The sequence below is a fragment of the Rhinopithecus bieti genome, unplaced genomic scaffold (genome assembly GCF_001698545.2).
Source record: "Rhinopithecus bieti isolate Rb0 unplaced genomic scaffold, ASM169854v2 scaffold_28066, whole genome shotgun sequence".
NCBI lineage: Eukaryota > Metazoa > Chordata > Mammalia > Primates > Cercopithecidae > Rhinopithecus > Rhinopithecus bieti.
The window spans coordinates 607,967-628,520 of NW_016813021.1; the positions used below are offsets into that span (position 1 = coordinate 607,967).

At 36.3% G+C, this 20,554-nt stretch overlaps 1 protein-coding gene across 1 annotated transcript in view; it reads right to left on the reverse strand.

The window, feature by feature from the left end:
• Positions 1 to 20,554, reverse strand: part of COL14A1 (collagen type XIV alpha 1 chain) — a 260,476-nt gene that overhangs the window by 207,118 nt on the left and 32,804 nt on the right. Inside the window, 3 exon segments of the mRNA XM_017847514.1 lie at positions 6,255 to 6,341; positions 12,211 to 12,354; positions 16,536 to 16,652. Coding sequence (XP_017703003.1) covers positions 6,255 to 6,341; positions 12,211 to 12,354; positions 16,536 to 16,652 — 348 coding nt within the window.

Consider the following 20,554-nt stretch of genomic DNA (forward strand, 5'->3'; position numbering starts at 1 on the left):
TAAAAAAAAAAAAAAATCCTTCCTTCCTTTTATAAGGAAGTTTCTCCCTTAAAAATATTAACAAACCTGCTTGTTCTTCCACAAAGAAACACCCAAAAGATAAGACGGAAACTAACACCTTTGATTATATAGGAGGGGCAAGTAAAGCTGGATGGAAGGAATAGCAGACATGATACTTTTTTTTCAGTGTCATCCTTTTGTAGACTTTTCAACTTCTGGAAATGTGCCAATGTTTTACATACTCACGGATTAACTTAACTGTTCCCTATTAAAACAAATAACAAAACCACAGTGAATAGGAAAGAAAAGAACTAATCCAAGATCCTTTTGAATACAGATATGATATACTTTAGAATAAAAGCAAACATTGAACTGAAGTTAATAGATTTGTTTGTCTTTTTGCAGTATGCACAGATTAGCAGTTCTAAAACTATTTCTATGATTGACCATTTGAGTAGATATTATTTAGAATATTGGGAGTCATGTTTCTCACTCTCTTGAAAGGGGAGTTATAAATATTAGAAGAAGGAGGGCTAAAATAAACCCTGTGGCATGGGCAAAAGATAGATATGAGATGCAGTAAGGTAGGTAGATAGATAGATAGATAGATAGATAGATGACAGATAATAGAAAGATGATAGATAGATAGACGGATGATAGATAACAGATAGATGATTGATAGATGATAAGTAAATGATAGATAGATGACTGATTGCTAGAGAACAAGAGAATGAGAGACAGAGAGATAATGTTATGACACTCCAGAAGCAAGAGGCACAGTTAATACCCACATTTTGGTTGCAAAATACTATCCTCCACAAAAAGAAGCCATGATTATTGGAAGAAATGGTTCATTTTGGGGCCAGGTAGAAAAAATACAAGAGTTCAGAATGTAAAGTTTGTGCCAGAAAGTAAGAAATAACTTAAAGAATGATGGGAACATATTTAAAAGACATAAGAGACAGCATGAAATAGTTCCCACCTAGCAAATCTGGAACAATTTGAGCATCATAATAAATAATGATAGTAATGATTATAATCCACTCAAATAAACTAAGAATCCACCAGTCCATACTCATATGAAAAGAAAAACAAGTGTGGGAGAAGGGAAAAACCTTCTTTACAGTAGAATGCCAAATAATAAATGTAGAATGAAAAATGGAGTTAGAAAAATTACCATTTGAGAAACATCATAATAGTTACTGACTCAGGCAAGAATCAATAGACGCTAAAGCAAGTAGGTGAAATTTTAATGAGAAACAGAATATTTACATGTCTCAAAATATCTCATCATAAGCTACTTACTTACTGCAAGGGAAAATATATATCTGGTAGATTTCACCTTAACCAGAAATTTATCAATCAAGACATTAAGCTGTAATAGTCATACTGGAATGGGAGACAAAACCTTAATGCATTCAAGGTGGGAAGTTGGACTTGATAGTTCTTATGTAAAGGAGGCACCCTCACAGGGCCATAGCCTTACAAATTGTTGGACTAGAAAAATAACTGCTTTCTAGCAAGGGAGATGACAAGGAAAGGGTTTACATTGGCCTAAGCTCTATGTGGAGGAAAACTGTCTCTCCTGTGAATTTGTAACCATGGACAACCCCTGAGTATCTTAAGACAAGAAATTAACATAAAGTGTTTCCAGGTTGGTAGCAACCAAAATGCCCCCTTCTGAAGGAGCTCACCCTTAAGACATGCTGTGAAGAATTTCCACACGAGTCCACAAGCCAAAGTGACACATCATACAAAGAAACCAGCCCCATGAATGAAAGTCAGTATAAACAAGTAACAAGAATTTAACCCTAACCGGGTGTGGTGGCTCATGCCTGTAATCCCAGTACTTTGGGAGATGGAGGCAGATAGATCACCTGAGGTCACAAGTTTGAGACCAGTCTGGCCAACATGGTGAAACCCCATGTCTACTAAAAATACAAAAATTAGCCAGGCATGGTGGCGGGCACTTGTAATCCCAGCTACTTGGGAGGCTGAGGCAGGAGAATCGTTAGAACCCAGGAGGCAGAGGTTGCAGTGAGCCAAGATTGTACTACTGCACTCCAGCCTGGGCAACAGAGAGAAACTCCATCTAAAAAACAAAACAAAACAAACAAACAAAAAACAAACAAACAAAAAAAACACAACAAAAAAATAAATTTAACCCTAAAATGCTTTAATAATAGAATTATTGAATTCAGAATATAAAATAATCATGATTAAAATATCAGAATGATTAACAATTAAAAAGAAACCAAGCACCATAAAAAATTCCTAGCAACCTTGAAAAAGAAGCACATGTAATTTCTAGGAATAAAAGATTTCCCCATTGAAAAGAACAGGCTAAAGAGTAGATTCGAAAGGGGAAGAGATCTAGTGTCCTAAAAGACAGATATAAGGAACCCAAAATATCATTCATAAAATCAGAGAGGTAGAAAATATTAGTATTAAAAGACATAGATTGTCCAAAGAAACTGTCATAAATCTAATTGAGAGAAAGAACATGAATATAAATTATTGAGAAAAATAATATTTAAAGAGTTAAAGGTCAAGAATTTTCCAATCCTGGTGAAAGACATAAATCTGAAATCTGGAAGCACAAAGAAATCTACATCTGGGCTGTCGATAGTGAAGCAGCAGAACCCCAAAGACAAAAGACAGCAAGCCTGAAACGCATCCAGAGAGAAAAGAGAGGTCACCTACAAAGGAACAACTCTTAGACTGAAAACACACATGTCAACAAAGCAACAGGAGCCAGAAGATAGTAAAATGTCTTTGAAATGATTGGAGACAACTCTCAATCTCATACCCAGCTAATCTCTCAATAGTGACTGCAGAGTGAAGATATTTTTGCACGAATAAAGATAAATTTACCACCGCAGATATTCTATGAAGGAAAGTAGATACATAGAGAAGTTCTGAGATGCAAGATGAAATGGTGAACAAAACAACTTCGTGGGCAAATCTGGACAAACACTGATTGTTAAAGAATATCTATAATAAACGTATTCAATAATATATTTGTGAGGCAAAAAATAAGTTAATGTATTTTTCAAGAATGATGTGTAAGATGGGAGAGTAATAGTTGAATTTAAAGCATTATTAAATTCCATATTCTGTATTATAGGGAAATAGTAAAGATATTGATTAGTATTAGACTATGTTAGCTGTTCCAGGTCAGTAAGGGATAAAATGGATTTAAAGAAAAAAGAAACTTGGTCAATTTTAAGTAAGGTATAATGGGGGGAAAAAAGATAAGAAAAATGTAGGATAATAGCATAAAATAAATAGTAAGTCCAAAGTTATCAGTAACATCAACACATTTAAGTAAACTAAAGCTATCAAGTAAAATACAATGATTGTAAGAGAATTTTTAATGCAAATTAATCTTCTTTACAAATTACTCACCTTCAACTTGAGACACAAAGAGAGTGAAAGTTACAGAATAGAGAATCAATGCATTATGTGAGTACTAAATAAAATAAAGGTGGTATAGCTATATTAATATTAGATAAAATAGTCCTTGAGGCAAATATTGAATTACTAAGAATAAAAAGAATCATTACAAAATGTGAAAAGAAAATTGACTAGAAAATATAATAACTCTTATTTTGTTTGTATCTAGCCTTTAAGTATTCAAAACAAAATTGCCAGAGTTACAAATAGAAATGGGCAAATACCATCGAGTGAAATTAAAATGCACATTTTCCTCAAGGACACATGGAATAATTTTAAAAACTGACCACATTTAAGTAATAAAATGCCTCGACAAATTTCAAAGAATATTCCTACATACCCCATTCTCTACCCACAATGCAATAATTAGACATCAATAATAAATAAATGTCTTCTTTTAAAATCTCCAGATGTTTAGAAATTAATAGCATATTTCTAAGTAACTCATGGATCAAGGGAGAAAATCTAGTGAAATTTAGAAAATAGTATGAACTATAGCATAACAACACTACATATCAAAACCTATGTGAGACAGCTCAAGCAGTACTTGGATATTTTAAAATGCATATAATAGAAAAGAAAAATTAAAAATTAGGGTGTAAACACTCAACTCAGGATGTTAGAAAAAAGAAAATACAATGAAGTAAGTACTGGATATAAAAGCATAAAAAGATATCAAGAGGAGCTATAAAAATATACATATGCAGCAACTAAATAACTTGATTCCAAGGTATATACTCTAGAAAAATTCTACCACATGTACAGGAGACATAAGCAAAGATACTTACAACAAATTAATTATAGCAAAATACTGGTAACATCAAGAATGGAAGGGTTAAATACATTGGAATATATTTATCCAGTGGCATTCTATTCTACACGGCAAAGAAAATGAATAAATTGGCTCTACATAAATCAACATAGATAACTCAAAAAAGTTTAACATTAGATTTAAAAGTTGCAAAGGTATACATCCATTATAATAAACTGCATATAAATTTGAACTTTGTATAATTAAATATGTTTTAAGCTTGCAAATATATATGAAGTAGAATGATAAAGACATATTCGAATGTTAAAAACTGACTTCAGCTTAGTGGCAGCCTCCTACAAGAGAGGAAAGGGAATTTATGGGGATAAGTAATGAGTTTTAACTGTATGGTAATAGGTTTATTTTCTTAATCTGGACAAACATGCTTATGACATAATTTTTATACATTTTATATCTAACATACTTAATAAGTTGTAATAAATATAAATATAAACCTGCACATCATTAGAAGAAAAACAGGCAAATGTTTCATGTTAAAATATTGGAAAATCAAGAAATGCATCAAAATTCAGAGTAAAACATTTGTCAAGGATTTTATAATTGTATTAAAATTATCAAAAGATGAATAAAGTTGCAAGGCAAATTATACACCAGCAGAAAATATTTGCAAAACTACAACAATATGTAGAAAAGGGTTTCATACTCAAAATATTTAGAAAATTTTTATATATTCATTAAAGAAATAAAGACAACACAAAACAAAATGAACAGGAAAATTACAGATAACCACTGAAGATATGAAAAAATATTCAGCCTCACTAGTAATCAAAAAGATGTAAATTAAACAAATGATATAAAATTGGGGAATTTTTTCAATATTAGGGATTTCAAATGTTGAAAAGAACATATGAAATAATCCCTGTTACATATTGTTGGCAGAAGTACAAATCACTGAAAAAAATTTAAGTCGATATTGATAGAGCCTGCCATCTATCAATTTGACAGGCTAAAATTTGCTTATCCTTTAACATCGCAGTTCCACAGTTAGAAATATGTTGTTACAGCATGTTTGTGATAGTGAAAATTGGACAACATTAAATGCCCATCAAAAGGGGAATAACCAGCAGGGTGCCATGGTTCACACCTGTAATCCCAACACTTTGGGAGGTAGAGACAGGTGAATCACCTGACCGAGACCAGCCTGGACAACATGGCAAAGCCCCGTCTCTACTAAGAATACAAAAATCAGTTGGGCATGGTGGCATGCGCCTGTAATACCAGCCACTCAGGAGGCTGAAGCAGGAGAATCATTTGAACCCGGGAGGCGGAGGTTGCAGTGAGCCAAGATCGTGACACTGCATTCCAGCCTGGGTGACAGAGTGAGATCCTGTCTCAAAAAAAAGGGGGTTGGGAGGGACTAATCAATAAATTATAATAGTCTATCCCATAGAATACCATCTGGCTACTAAAAAGAATGAGGTAGACTAACAATAATACCTAACATTATTCAATGGCAGGCAATGTTCTAAGTATTTTACACATATCAATGCATTTTATCCCAAAGAACTCTATGATCTGAATCCCATTCTCCACATTTTGCAGATAAGGAAATAGAGACATAGACATTTGGATAACTAGTATAAGATCACTCAAAGTGGTAAAGGCAGGCTTTGAATTTAGGCAGGCAAGTGGGAGAGCCCACGCAATTTACACTGGGTGATCCTGCCTCCTATATGAATTGTCATGGAAAGGTTTCCAAGGGAAAAGGTATGCACAGAACAAGAACTATGATAGGCTATACATATATGCACCATTCTGAGAAAGCTGCCCTAAAGGTCACCTGCCATGCCAAAGGGTTGAGGGTCATCTTGTGTGGGAAAGGAAGGAAGAGTACAAAGAGGCCACAGGCGATCTTCATATTAGACCTGCACTTCTCAGATGGGACCAGGAACCACATACATGAGAATTGCCTGTGTAATTAAAACAACCCAACTCCCAACATGAGTTAATCAAAATCGTCTCTGACCTTCTGGTGAAGATGGTCTACTCCCATTTCCTCTGTCCACAACTTTGACTCTGGGCTTTGGATCCTTTCTTTTTTCTAAATCTTTAACTGGAAGAAAAGTAGAGATACAGCACCATGTTATATTAAAGTCTAAAAGAAAATATTCAATGAGTTTTACTAAAACCCTTGAGAGCCCTAAAAGTATTTATAGAAATGAGTTCCATGGTACAAACTCATCCCCAAATATTAGAACTGCTCTTTTTTTTTTTTTTCTACTTTGTCATGAGAAGACACAGAAACACTTAAGGAGCTACTTCGGCTGAGTCTGCACTATGGGCAGATGGATCACATATATTTAATCCTTCATAACTGCTGTAAAATCAGCATAATTATCCCTCACTTATACATGAGGGAATGAAGAACCAGAAAGCTAAAACCTATTTCATAAAACCAGTTAAGTGTTGGCACGGCGTTAAAGCCATATCTTCAAGTCTCTGGACTTAGCCTGTGAGCTTGGTCCCCATTCTAGAAAGATCTTAACCATAAATAGCCTCATTTGGAATTGCTCCATCAGCAAAAAAATAAATAAATAAAAATAAAGTGAAGAGCCTTATAATAATTCCTTTTCAAACTTAAAAAAAAGTTTCCCCATTAATAAATGGTAGTTTTTCACGGTTTTAATTAGAAAATGTTCAGGGACCAAATAATGCCCCATGGCCTTTTAATAAATTCGTATCAACCTACACCATTAGCTTAACTTTCCACTGCATTCTCTCCTTAAAACTGCACAGCTGCTTTTCTACCAAATAGCACCTTAGGCTGTTTGAAGCAGTCCAAGAGCCTGCCAAATGGCAGTGGTTTCTGCACAAATAAAACACCCCGTGAAAATGCAGAAGTGAGCCAAGGTATTTCGTTTAATTGCTAGATTCATTTCATGGAAATCACCAAATGTATTGGAGGGTACAGAGGGGAAGCAATGATTTCCTCTGAACTACCCTTGCTGCCTTCTCCAGGATATTGTTCCATTCATCCTGTCTTTATCATATCCTCCTCCTCTTTCTTTCCACTGTCTTCCATCGCTTTGCTGAAATGGTTTGAGATTTGTCATTTGCCAAGGTCATGTCACTCTATTATTCCTTTTCTTAGAAACCTTCCTTGACTTTCTGCTACCCAGAGATTAAATTCCAGGATTTAAAACACAATTTTAAAACATTTTAAAATAAAATATAATGCCTTGATCCTGATATGTATAAATTTTTATAACAATTTTTTAAAACCTCCTTCACCGACTTCTCTATAAGCATTGGCACTTTGGAGCACCCCCCCACACACACACACACATACACACTTAAATTCTTTTCTTTCTCAGTTTTTACAATGGCTTTACCCTGGTTTTCTCCTGTTGACCACTCCTTTTCATTTTCATTCTTTGGGCTCTTTCTCTATTACTATTCATGAAACACAATCATATACTAAGAGTGTCTTGTGTCTCTGTACAACCCTCTGTAATTTTACCACCCCACAATTTAAATTCTCACCTTTTCATAGATAATTCCCAAATCTGTATCTTCAATCCCACCCACACATGTGCTGTCACCCCAAATTACTTGCATTTTCTAAAACAAAATATGTCTGCAACTTTAATATGAGAAAGATCGTGCTGAGTGATGCTGGAGGTAGAAATAGCTCTAGGAAAGACTAGTCATAAATTTAGAGGTAGAGACTTGGAGAAACTTCCCTTTTGAGTCAGACTTCCAAAGAAAGGCAGGAATTTGCAGGCAAAGATTGACAAAACACATTTAAAAGAGAAAAAAATTTTCCAACATAGAATGTGGTGAATTCTTACAAATTTCATGTTGCCTTGGCATCCATTTTAAATGTAAGTTGGACTTACTCGTACTAGAAACAGGCTCAGTCACCCTTGACACAGTTTCTGGTCCTACAACATACCCTAAAGCACTAGTTCCTAAATGTGGTTAATCCAGATTATCTGACTTAAACAACTGCTCCCCGCCCATCTTTCAAAGTGTAGTTCAAATGTCACCTTTCCAGCGGAGTTTCTGCCAGTCTCTATTCGGGAGTTATTCTTACTATTCATTATTCATTATTCATTATTCTCTCCTAGTTCTATTTCTACCTTCTACTCCCTACGGGAGAGCCGCATACAGCCCAGCTGACTGGTGCCACTGGCCCTCATTCTCTGCATGAACTGTGCAGATACGCCACATTGACTGCCTTCCAGTCACAGTATGACCTCTTGGAACTCATGCCTGCTTGATTTAAATGCCCCAATTAAAACCCTCCTCAAAGAAACCTGAGGATAATGCCCTGGACCCCAATAAAGACCCTGGCTTATAGGTGGCCCCACTTCTTGTGCTCCTTGACCTCCATGGGTGTGGCCTCCAGGCATACCATGTAACTCCCAGGACCTGTAAGTAATAAAACTTTTACTTCCATCTCATGTCTCTCCTAATCATTGGAGAGATGCCCTCCATATTTAAAGGTATTAAATTAAAACACAGAGCAATAAAAAGCAGTCTATAAATAAACAAGAAAAAATAACAGCCATTATGGAAGCTGATCCACTATGTCACATATAAGATGTAAACATATGTGTCGACCAACGTGCTGTCTTCCTCATGTAGGGGCAAAATCAATTGGAAAACAGATAGTTACAAGCAAAATGGTATTTCTTACGACAACAATAGCTACCATGCTCTACTATGTGGTGAAGTAAGCTCATCTGCACAGTAATAGGCATATCATCACCCTCATTTGCAGGTGAAGAAACTGAAGCTGGAAGTGGTTGAACTGCTTGTGGCAAATTTGGAGTCATAATACCTATTAGATCAGATATGCCTTTCTGTCTTAGAAATTCAAAGATCATTTCTTATGTTTTACTGTGTATCAAAATATGAACTCATAAAGAATTCAAATCCCTGCACTAAAAGCAAACCTAGAGCCACAAGCTTTATCTTGATCACCACGAAAAGTTTTCTAGGAAGAGACTAGGTTTTAGCTCCATCTCACAGAGAGCAGGCATATAACTGAAATGCAAAAGGAAAAAGAAAGTTATCCAAGCAATTTTCATTTTATTCTTACAAACTGCTATTTGGGCAGAACAAATCCCTCTATCTTGCCAATAAAAATAACACAGCTAGCTGGCCGCGGTGGCTCACGCCTGTAATCCCAGCACTTTGGGAGGCCAAGGTGGGTGGATCACAAGGTCAGGAGATCAAGACCATCTTGGCTAACACGGTGAAACCCTGTCTCTCCTAAAAATACAAAAAAATTAGCCGGGCGTGGTGGCGGGCACCTGTAGTCCCAGCTACTCGGGAGGCTGAGGCAGGAGAATGGCGTGAACCCGGGAGGCAGAGGTTGCAGTGAGGGGAGATTATGCCACTGCACTCCAGCCTGGGCAACAGAGCGAGACTCCATCTCAAAAAAAAAAAAAAAAAAAAAAAAAAATACACCTTGCATATTATTTATCATAGCTAAACAGTTTACTGTTTCGTCTACTCTAGCAGCTATCCTTAGCAGAGTTAAGCAAGATCGGAAACAAAATGAACTTCGTTTTAAGTGTTTTGAAGAAGTAGCCTGGGAAGATTTATATGACTCTGTGTTTCTTCCACTGTTCAATCGGTGGAATATTTGAAATAATCAATTGCAAAACCTCAGACTAGAGAAAGATGAGTATTTTCTCCTTATCCCTTTTACTGCTTCTCACAAACTTTAAGTGAAGTTATTTCAACTACTCACGCAGGAATGTTGGAGGCCAGAAACTAAAGTGCAGTGCCAGTAAAATGAGACAGAAGGCTAATTTATACCAAAATAACATAAAAGCTTTTCTAAAGCTCCTGGACAATGTGAATATCAAAAGAATGTAACATTTACAACATGTGTATGCCCTGCTGACAGGTGAATTTGCCAGATGTCTTTGTTCAGAAGTTTCAAGAGGTAACAAAGTTGTGTGTTCTTTTAATTTTTTAAAAGATTTACAACATATTGGGTTGGCGCAAAAGTAATTGCAGTTTTCCAATTTAAAGTAATTGCAAAACTGCAACTACTTTTGCACCAGCCTACATGTCTTACAAAACATTACCAAGAAGAGGAAGAGAAAAAAGGGAGGGAAGAGGTGTAAAAAATCTAGATAGAACATTGCTGCACACAAAGTTCCACACCCACCACCACACAGATTTATGGATTCATCTTATGGTAGGATTTTAAAAGCTATTGTTTAAAATTTAGGAAAAAAAAATCTATTTGAAATGATGTCTACGATTTGCTCAAAAAATAATAAGGAAAAGGGTTTGAGGGATAGAAGAAATAAGACTGGCTATGAGCAGCTAATTGCTGAAGCCATATGACGGCTACTTAGGAGTTCATTAAAATATTCTGATGATTTTTTATTCTGCTTTAAATTGTCCTTAATAATAAATTGGGCTTTTAAGAAGAGTTTATTTTAGCAATGACGTAACAGAAAGTTAACTAGGCTAGGCCTCTTCTGCTTGTATTCACAATACAAAAAAATTTCATCCTTCACATTTGAAACACCACTTTCAGGAAAAGGGTGTTGCTGTAGTCTCCGGTCATTAGAATATAAAGTCCATATGGGGCAGGGATTTGTCCTGCGCCCAAGTGCCTGAAAACAGTCTGGCACTTAGTAGGCATGTGATATACATTTGTTCAATGGAAAAAAAAAAAAGAATGAATGTCTCCTGAGAGACAGAAGAATCAGGGCTTGTGTAGATCTTTATTTTTTATTTTACTTTTTGTTTTTGAGACGGAGTTTCACTCTTGTTGCCCAGGCTGGAGTGCAATGGCGCGATCTCAGCTCACCGAGATCAACCTCCAACTTCCGGGTTCAAGCGATTATGCTGCCTCAGCCTCCTGAGTAGCTGGGATTACAGGTGTGCACCACCGTGCCTGGCTAATTTTGTATTTTTAGTAGAGACAGGGTTTCTCCATGTTGGTCAGGCTGGTCTCGGACCCCTGACCTCAGGTGATCCACCCGCCTCGGCCTCCCAAAGTGTTGGGATTACAGGCATGAGCCACTGTGCCCAGCCTGTGTAGACCATTTTTACACTCAATCTAAAGAAATGTTTCCTAACGAACTGTGTGGACATTGATTGGACCATTGCAGAGCTTTCGCTCCCGCTTAGAATGTGCTCTGCATACCCTGTCATTTCTCCAAATGCCCAATTTACTATTTGAGAACTGGCTCAAACGTGAAGTTTTCCCATGTCTATCCTCTCCATAGCCCATTACTGGGGCAGAGAGAGTACCTCTCTTCACAGAGTCCTATATGTACTCTCTCCAACACTTATCACATCGTATTTATTGACAAACCAGCTTATCATGGAGACTGGCATAGAACGGTCCCTATGTCAACTGATTAACAATTGGAAAGAATTAAATTCCCTGTTGTGTAGGTTGTTTTAGTAGAGGCTGGACTGGCACTTTCTGGGGATCCTATAGAGGAGATGCAGGCATTATCCATTCAGACATTCATATTTATGGAGCACTCATTATATGCCAGGCCTATAATATGCAACTGTGATACAATGAGAAATAAAAATCATTGAGTTACAGTCTTTGCAAAACTTGCAGGCTTGTGGGGGTCACAGACAAGTAAACAAGCAATTACAATATGGTGTTATAGTACCAGAAGGGAAGCTCTAGCTGCTAAGAAATCACATAGGAGAGATGTCTGGGTAAGGCTCAGGAGCCAACGTTAAGAAGTTCATTGGAAACTAAAGCACAAAGGGTAAGTAGGAATACAGCAAAATGGGGGAAAAGGAAGGGTAGGAAAGTAACAGAGATCAGAGGAATTTGTTGAAGGTAAGACTGAAGGTCTTCTAGGATTTCTAAAAATCTGAAAATCTAGAATTTTAAGTTGTAGAATATATATCACAGACTCAAATCCAAGGCTGGGACAGAGTTCTGCAGAGGTACTTTCAGAAATGTAAATACATACTTCTGAATTGGCCTTGAGCTGGCTTGCTTTCTTTATCTTTATTGTATGCAATAATTTGAACTGTATAATTCTGGTCTGGCATAAGGCCTTGAATAATTGCTTTAGTTGCAGTGTTCTGGAGATTCAGCTGGTTAGTTTTTCCACCTATAATAAAAGAGAAAAATAAATCAGTTCTAAGAAATAAGGTTCACTGTGAACATTAAGAAACTTTATTAGTTAGCAATAAAGGTGTTAAATAGTGAAGGCATTTTTTGAAATGTGTTTTATTGTATATATTTTAAATTGTATATATTTAGAGTGTATATCATGATTTTTTTACATACATCGAGGTGAAGACATTTAAAAATAGATACCATGGTATATATGTGTATTGTACCTAATTATAATATAGTTTCCATCTTCATTTTAGTTGTACTCTTTTACATTAGATAACTAACAATTGTCGAAATTAGAGAAAATCAAATTCACAAAAATATTTCATCATGACACACTACTGCTTTTATATAGTAGGAAAAGGCATAGTACAAGATTACAAGACAGTAAGCCCTCAGCATCAGATATACTCTTCGAGGAAAGAATTTCACTTAAAAGTGAAGGGAGAGGCTAGGTGCAGAGGCTTACGCCTGTAATCCCAGCACTTTAGAAGGCCCAGGTGGGTGGATCACCTGAGGTCAGGGGTTTTGTACCAGCGTGGCCAACGTGGTGAAACCCTGCCTCTACTACAAACACAAAAAATTAACCAGCCATGATGGTGTTGGTCTGTAGTCCCAGCTATTCAGGAGGCTGAGGCAGGAGAATCGCGTGAACCCAGGAGGCGGAGGTTGTAGTGAGCCGATATCGCGCCACTGCACTCCAGCCTGGGTGACAGACTGAGACTCCACCTCAAAAAAAAAAAAAAAAAAAAAATGTGAAGGGGAGATATGGGCAGGCCGAAGGTAATTATTTACACTGGAATTTTTTTCTGCGGCCTCTCTAAAGTGAATCAGAGCATCCTTGAAACATGAGCCATTTAATTATCTTAAATCTGACCACAAATGGCTCAGGATGCTGAAGGAACCACTCTTTGACTGGCTACTTAAAAGTTGGCTTGGTTCATGAAAAGATTTCAAAATCCCATTACCTCTCCATCAAATTAGACTGACATCTAAGGCTTTCTTGAAAGTGCTGATGATTAAATACTCAACTTTTATGCAGAATTCCAAATTTTACTTTTCTTCTCTAATTTTTGTCTGCAATTACTGTGTCTGAGAAAAGGAAAATCAATTTAAAACTTCTGTCTATCTAGCAGTACCAGCAAGAGAAGTCTGAAATTTGCTGAATTAGTCAAACATAATAGAGATTATAATTTAATCATATGCTAATAAAATTAATATTTTTAATTCTGAAATTTGATGCTGCTATTATCTGTGCTGCCTACTACTGGAGGGCAAAATGGAGTCTTTCTCTTGCCAAAACCCATTTCCTTATATGCGTTTATGTTCAACATGTTAAATCTGGTTTCAGGAACTTCTGTCATTTAAAACTCATCTACTGCAAAGTGCACCTAATATATCTTTCACAATGTGTGTTTCACTAAAAAAAGTTTCTCGAAAAACAAACCCTGTATATTACAGTCCCTCTTTGAGAGTTATGGAGTGTATTGTTTTATTAAAGGCTTTGAGATTCCTGAAAAAAAAAAAAACAAAAAAAAAGCTTTAAACCTCTGTTTAAACCAGAATTTCCAAATTTATTTGACCATTAAACTATTTAGCTGCAAAACAGCTATTAGCATCCTACAGAATACCATGGAACGCGCTTTCAGAAAGGCATAAACAATAGTTGGACTATGTCTCAGAGTGTTGAAACAGCTATAAACATTTTGTGGCTAAATGTATTTATTACTTTTTGTTTACTATGTTTAATCAAATAGATACCAGATTGTCAAGCGTGATTATCTTGGATTGCTGCAGTAAGGACGCTGTGGAAAATAAACTTAGCATTCACGAAGAAATAATTTGCTTACATTCCCAATTTTTATTTTGTCATGGGAGATGTCTAAGCAAGAACTAGACATCTACTTTTTGGGTGCACTCTTCAAGAGGGGATTGAAGGATTCAGATGAAGGTTTGTTTCAGAGGCTACCCAAGTCACTCTTACAGTTCTATGATTCCTCAGTAACAGTTGCTTGGGGGTCCTTAATAGTTTGGTATTATTAGCAATTAATCAGAAAAAGTTAAGCTACCAATCACCTGAAGGAAAAAAATTACCTTTCAAGATCAGACATGGGGGATTCTCAGAGGTACCAAGAAATAGTAACTTGTATTTTGACCTTTAGACTCATAAATGTTCAAGAATCTTTTAAATTTAAATTTCCCATGATAGTTTATTTTAAAATAAGCTATATTTTTAAAAATCAAAGAAATTTCAAAATTGAATCATACTCCAAAATGAAAACTCTGAACCAGGTTTGAGAATATTGTTTTCCATAAGCAAGTCACTTCTGTACGCCACCATGGGAAAAGTGGACATCTGGCATTGTTCAACCAGAAATAAATGCAATGAGCCTACAGATAATAAAAGATATGTCAGGCCAGGTGCGGTGGCTCACACCTGTAATCCCTGCAGTTTGGGAGGCTGAGGCAGGTGGATCACCTGAGGTCAGGAGTTCAACACCAGTCTGGCCAACATGGCGAAATCCCATCTCTACTAAACATACAAAAATTAGCCAGGCATAGTGGTGGGTGCCTGTAATCCCAGCTACTCAGGAGGCCGAGACAGGAGAATCACTTGAACCTATGAGGCAGAGGCTGCAGTGAGCCGAGATCGCGCCTCTGCATTCCAGCCTGGGCAAGAAAGAGCGAAACTCTGTCTCAAAAAATTTTAAAAATTAAAAAATAAATGAAAGATGTGGCCTTTTGGTGAGCAAGCAAGAAACCAGGTGTTTCATCTGCTTGTCTTTTTGGAATGTTTCCATCAAGTGTTGAGTAAGACGTCCACATTAATGAACAATACAGCATCTGTCTCCTTCCCCGTATCTTTTGGGAAAAGGTCTACCACTGAAAGGAGTCTAGCTCCATATAACCCTCTTTATCACCAAGAAAAAGAAAAAATAATTACTATATTTACATAAATATATATTATACAAATATGTATTATTAAGTATTTATTACGTACTGTGCGAAAATGGATCCTTGGAGAAGTAATGGGACCTGAGAGCATCTTTATGACAATCATAGGTAACATTTACTGAGCACTTACTATATGGCACCACTGTTCTAAGGGCTTTATATTTATTTTAGTCTTCACAACCAGTACCTCCCAAATTTAATGTGCATAGGAATCACCTGGGGATCTTCTTAAAATTCAGATGCTGGTTGAAGAGGTTGAGGGTAGAGCCCAGTATTCTGCATTTCTAACAAGCTCTCAGGTAATGCCAATGCTGCTGATCTTGAGGTGCAAATTCATAGAAAACTCCATGGGGTGGGTACAAATATTGTTTGCTCATTGTATAGAAGAAACGTGAGGCACTGAGTGATCGACTTGCCTGAATCACACCACTTATAAGTGACAGAATCAAGTTTTGAATTCAAGCAATCCAGTTGCTGATCCCATCTTCATCTTCATCTTCATCTTCATACCAACATTGTAGCAGAGGGCAGTTTTCCCTACATGGTCCCTGTATTAATTTTACGCTTATTATATTCATATAATAAAAACGTTAATATGAGAAAGAAAAATTCAACTAAAATGATGGCTGAAAGATACTTCATTATTTTAAAGACACTTAAAGTGTCTTTAAATAATGAACTATCTTTCGGCATCATTTAAGCATCAACTTTAAAATAAAGATGCTTAATCTAAAGCATCCTTAAATAACTATTCATGATCAAAAAATGTGTTCATCTTATGCTTTTCCTGCCTTATCACTTATTTTCACAATATCCACTTAGCCTTTATAATTTTAATGTATAATGCTGAATATTATTCTGTTGAGTTAATTAATCATAGTTTATTCAACTAGTCAAAACTATTGGACACTCAGGTGCACTGTATATTTAAGTTCCAATGAATTCAAAGTATTCATTTCTATGTCTAAACAGAGGAAATAACACTTGTTGATTGTCTGTCTGATAATTTGGTCTAAAAAGAACTAGAGCCAAGAGTCACTCTTTACTCTTTGGGCAACATTATTACCTTGATTAGATGGTAAGATTTTAAACGCTAAAGATTAAACAAAACAAAAAGCTTTCAAATAATCCCAACACAATGCTTGGCACTACATGTTTTTAGTTACCTGTGCATGAAAAGTTGCTAATGCTCTACAAAACACAGTCCATTGTTTTTACCTGAAGCTGGAGTCACAAGAAGTTTGTAACCACCAAATTTCCCTCTTGGAGCCTTCCATGAAATCTGTATACTGTCATGAGATATTACATTATATCTTAACCTTGTGGGTGAAGCCACTGAAAAGGAAAAACAAAAATGATGTAAACATTGTAACATTTAAGCTTCTATTTGTTAAATCATAAAGTCAAAGTAGTATAACCAAAATACAAACAAAAGACTGCATCAGCCTCAAAATATGTATTATATATATATATGTTTTTTGAGATTGAGTCTCGCTCTATTGCCCAGGCTGGAGTGCAACGGCAGGATCTCAGCTCACTACAACCTCTGCCTCTTGGGCTCAAGCAATTCTCTGCCTCAGCCTCCCAAGTAGCTGGGATTACAGGCACGTGCCACCACGCCCAGCTAATTTTCTTGTATTTTTAGTAGAGACGGGGTTTCCATCTTGGCCAGGCTGGTCTTGAACTCCGGACCTCATGATCCACCCGCCTCAGCCTCCCAAAGTGCTAGGATTACACGCATGAGCCACCGTGCCTGGCCATAATATATATTATTTTTTAAACCCCATTAATGAGCTGATCAGATTGCAAGATAACACAAACCTAAGGGCATTTGTTTCTTACCCAAGGGATCTCCATTTGTCAAACAGTAGTGACCTTATGACAAAGAACTAAGACCAAATGTTAGAATGTAATACTCTAGTCTAGTTTAATAATTGAAGCCAATTTTGTAAAATGCTTTCATCATGTTACAAGGATAAATTTTTCTCCTTGAAACATGTGAGCTTCTATAATCTACTCTACTGAGACCTGTTGTATGTCCTTAGGTTTTCACTTTGGTAATTCAATATTTTTGATTGATTATATGATAATTTGAGAGTGCTATTATGGATATATTATGGTAATAAGATATTCATTTAAAAACATTGGAGAAAATGATTGTAAAGGCATTCAGGACCAAGTAAAAGGTAATTATGTTTTATAAACTTGGATCCAGTTTTCAAGGATAGCTGATTTATATCTGTCAGAGAGATACAAAGCACATGGTCATGAATCAGCCCAGAATATTTTATCTTTTCTGACAGTTTACAAAAATGAGTAGAGCCATATTACTTTTTGTGTAGGTCATTCAAACTTCAAAACACATTTCTGGAACACTACACAAATGTTCCAGTATTTCAAAAAAGTTAAGAAGGTTTTTATTATTACATATACTCTCTAAATTCCAGTTTTGTTAGAAAGAAAAGTTAATAACTTAATGGAAAAGTTAAGGCTTTTATCACTTTTAAGCCAGCTTCTGCCATTTAAAAAAAAAACAAAAAACAAAAAAAAAAACCCGAGGTGTAGAGAAAAGAAACAAACTTTCTCCTACATAGGCATGGGGCAGAACACGGGATTTGGATGTTAGTTTCATTCCCAGTTCTACCACTTAGCTAATAACCCTGAGCAGGCTATTGTTTCTTCCAAAACCTTAGTTTCTTTATTTTTAGAAAAGCTGATGGCGATACCTTTTGCAAAGGAGAGATGACAACTGTAAATAGGATAATGGATATCATGAATATAATGCATTATAATAGGGGGTCAATAAATATTTGTTCCCTTTCCCCTACTTCATGTAATGATTCAGCTTAAAAGCTCACTTAATCTTCAAAACATACATTGCTATTCCAATTTGATAGATAAAGGAACCAAGGTGCAACTAAGGCACTTGCCCAGTTCACATACTGGTGAAAGACAATCTCTGACCCCAGATGAAATGCACTGTTTCTTTGAAAGATGATTCATATTAAGAAGTCACCCTTGGCCAGGCGCAGTGGCTCATGCCTGTAATCCCAGCACTTTGGGAGGCCAAGACAGGTGGATCACCTGAGGTCAGGAGTTTGAGACCAGACTGACCAAAATGGTGAAACCCCATCTCCACTAAAAATACAAAATTAGCCAGGTGTGGTGGCACATGCCTGTAGTCCCAGCTACTCGAGAGCCTGTAGTCCCAGCTACTCGAGAGGCTGAGACAGGAGAATCAATTGAATCAGGGTGGTGGAGACTGCAGGGAGCTGAGATCAGGCTACTGCACTCCAGCCTGGATGAGAGAGAGCGAGACTCCATCTCAAAAAAAAAAAAAAGAAGTCACCCTTCATTGAGCTAGATGAATGAATAATTTACTACTCCACAAACTGAAATCAGATGAAATCTTCTGAAATCAGTAAGCATTGAAAGACACAATCTTAAGAATAGATTTTCTTTCTATTTGTCCTTTATTGTCTCTAAGTAGAGGATGCTAGCCATGCAGAATAAAAACATTAGCTTCCTGTTCTCAGTGTGACATGAATGGAAGAAATAGTCTACATTTCTCTGGCTAATGAGAATACATAAATTTGTCATAAGAATAACTTTTTTCAAATGGAAGAGGAAGGTGCCTGAACCTAACATTTGAATGAACAGAAAAACTGTTACTATTTTGTTTAGTCATCAACTCGAGAAGAAAATTTATTAATACATAGATTCTTATTACTTATGGAAGAAAATTAAAAGTAAGAATTTTAAAATGTTACAAAATATATGCAAGTTTCTGACTCAAATCGAGTCAGTGGACTAGTAAATGTCATTGTCCAAGTTTTTGCATGAATGAGCTGCTGAAAAAAAGCTGCCTTGGGAACCATCAAGTGGAAAAGTACAAATAGGATGGAGGCTTCAATCTAGGAAATTCCAAGAGAGTCAATGATTCCATTAGCACTCCAGGTGTGTTGACATCTCAAAACAGCAAACAACATTCAGGATTCCTAGGTTAAAAAGTCTTAAATTTTATATCCATGCTACTATTCTTTAAATGTCATCTGAGTGTATAGCCCTCAACATCTCTTAGTCAATAGATAGGCTTCTAAATCTCCAGGAGAAAATGAGGGCAATGTGGACCATGTTCAGATAATCTGGATGATGTTCTAGAACCAAGAGAGGCATTGGCTTCCATTCAATTGTTCAAGAAAACAAAGTGCAAAACCATTGAAGCAAATGCAACAACCAAATCCATCAACTCTTTTATTAATTTACAAGTGATTAAACTGTCTACAGTCCCATTACAACTGCTAGGCAAAAGCAGTATCATTATTACCTTTTATGAACAGATCACATCTATTGTCTATAGAAGCATAAATACCCTCACAGTCATTAAAAGGAAATCTTGGTTAAACATAACGTTCACATTTTCTTTAGGTTTTTGCCTTTAGGGTAAAAAATATTGGAAAGAAGAAATGCTAGTTAACAAAGAAAGAGACCTAAGGTCACACCTGTGGATTTCAAAGTTAGCTTTTTTCCCCCTTTTAGAAGGCACTGGGACTGGAACCAAAGCAAGGGCAGCACGATTGACAGAAACGCTATAAGTGCCATGGAGAAATAATTGCTCTTATCTCATGGAACAAAACTTTGTGTATATACCAGACCCATGATTTTTCTGTTTGCAAGCACAAAGGAAGTACTTTTTTTAAACATATGCTTAACTTCCATTAATAATTATAAATGCTTGCATGAACTTGACTCAAAATTTATGTCAGTTCAAATCCTAATCTTTTCAAAAAGACAAACATCAAGTGTAAAGTTTAATTTCCAGCACACACCAAGAGCCCAGGGGAAACCAACAGACTCATCTTTTGCATGGTGAAGTGTAAAGGATGAGATTGCACATGAAATTAGGCCTGATATAAGATCTGTGAATACATAAACATCATCCCAAAGGGAGACTGAGGGGGAAGACTGAGGAGTGGCTACCCATTATCTTCCACTCCACTGCAGGGTTAGGCTTGTTACTGAAAGTGTAGAGGCATTTTTGTTCTGCTGTGCTGTGCTGTGCTTTGTTTGCGAAGGAAGATTTTCTTTAAGCTCAAAGAATACCACTGCAACCATTCCCATAGAGGCTCATAGGCAGGAGAGAAATGTTTATGTCATGCCACTGAAGTCTCACTGTTATCAAGCATTTAGGAAATTCTATTTCATAATCTATTTATTAAAGGGTTGACTTTTGGCTG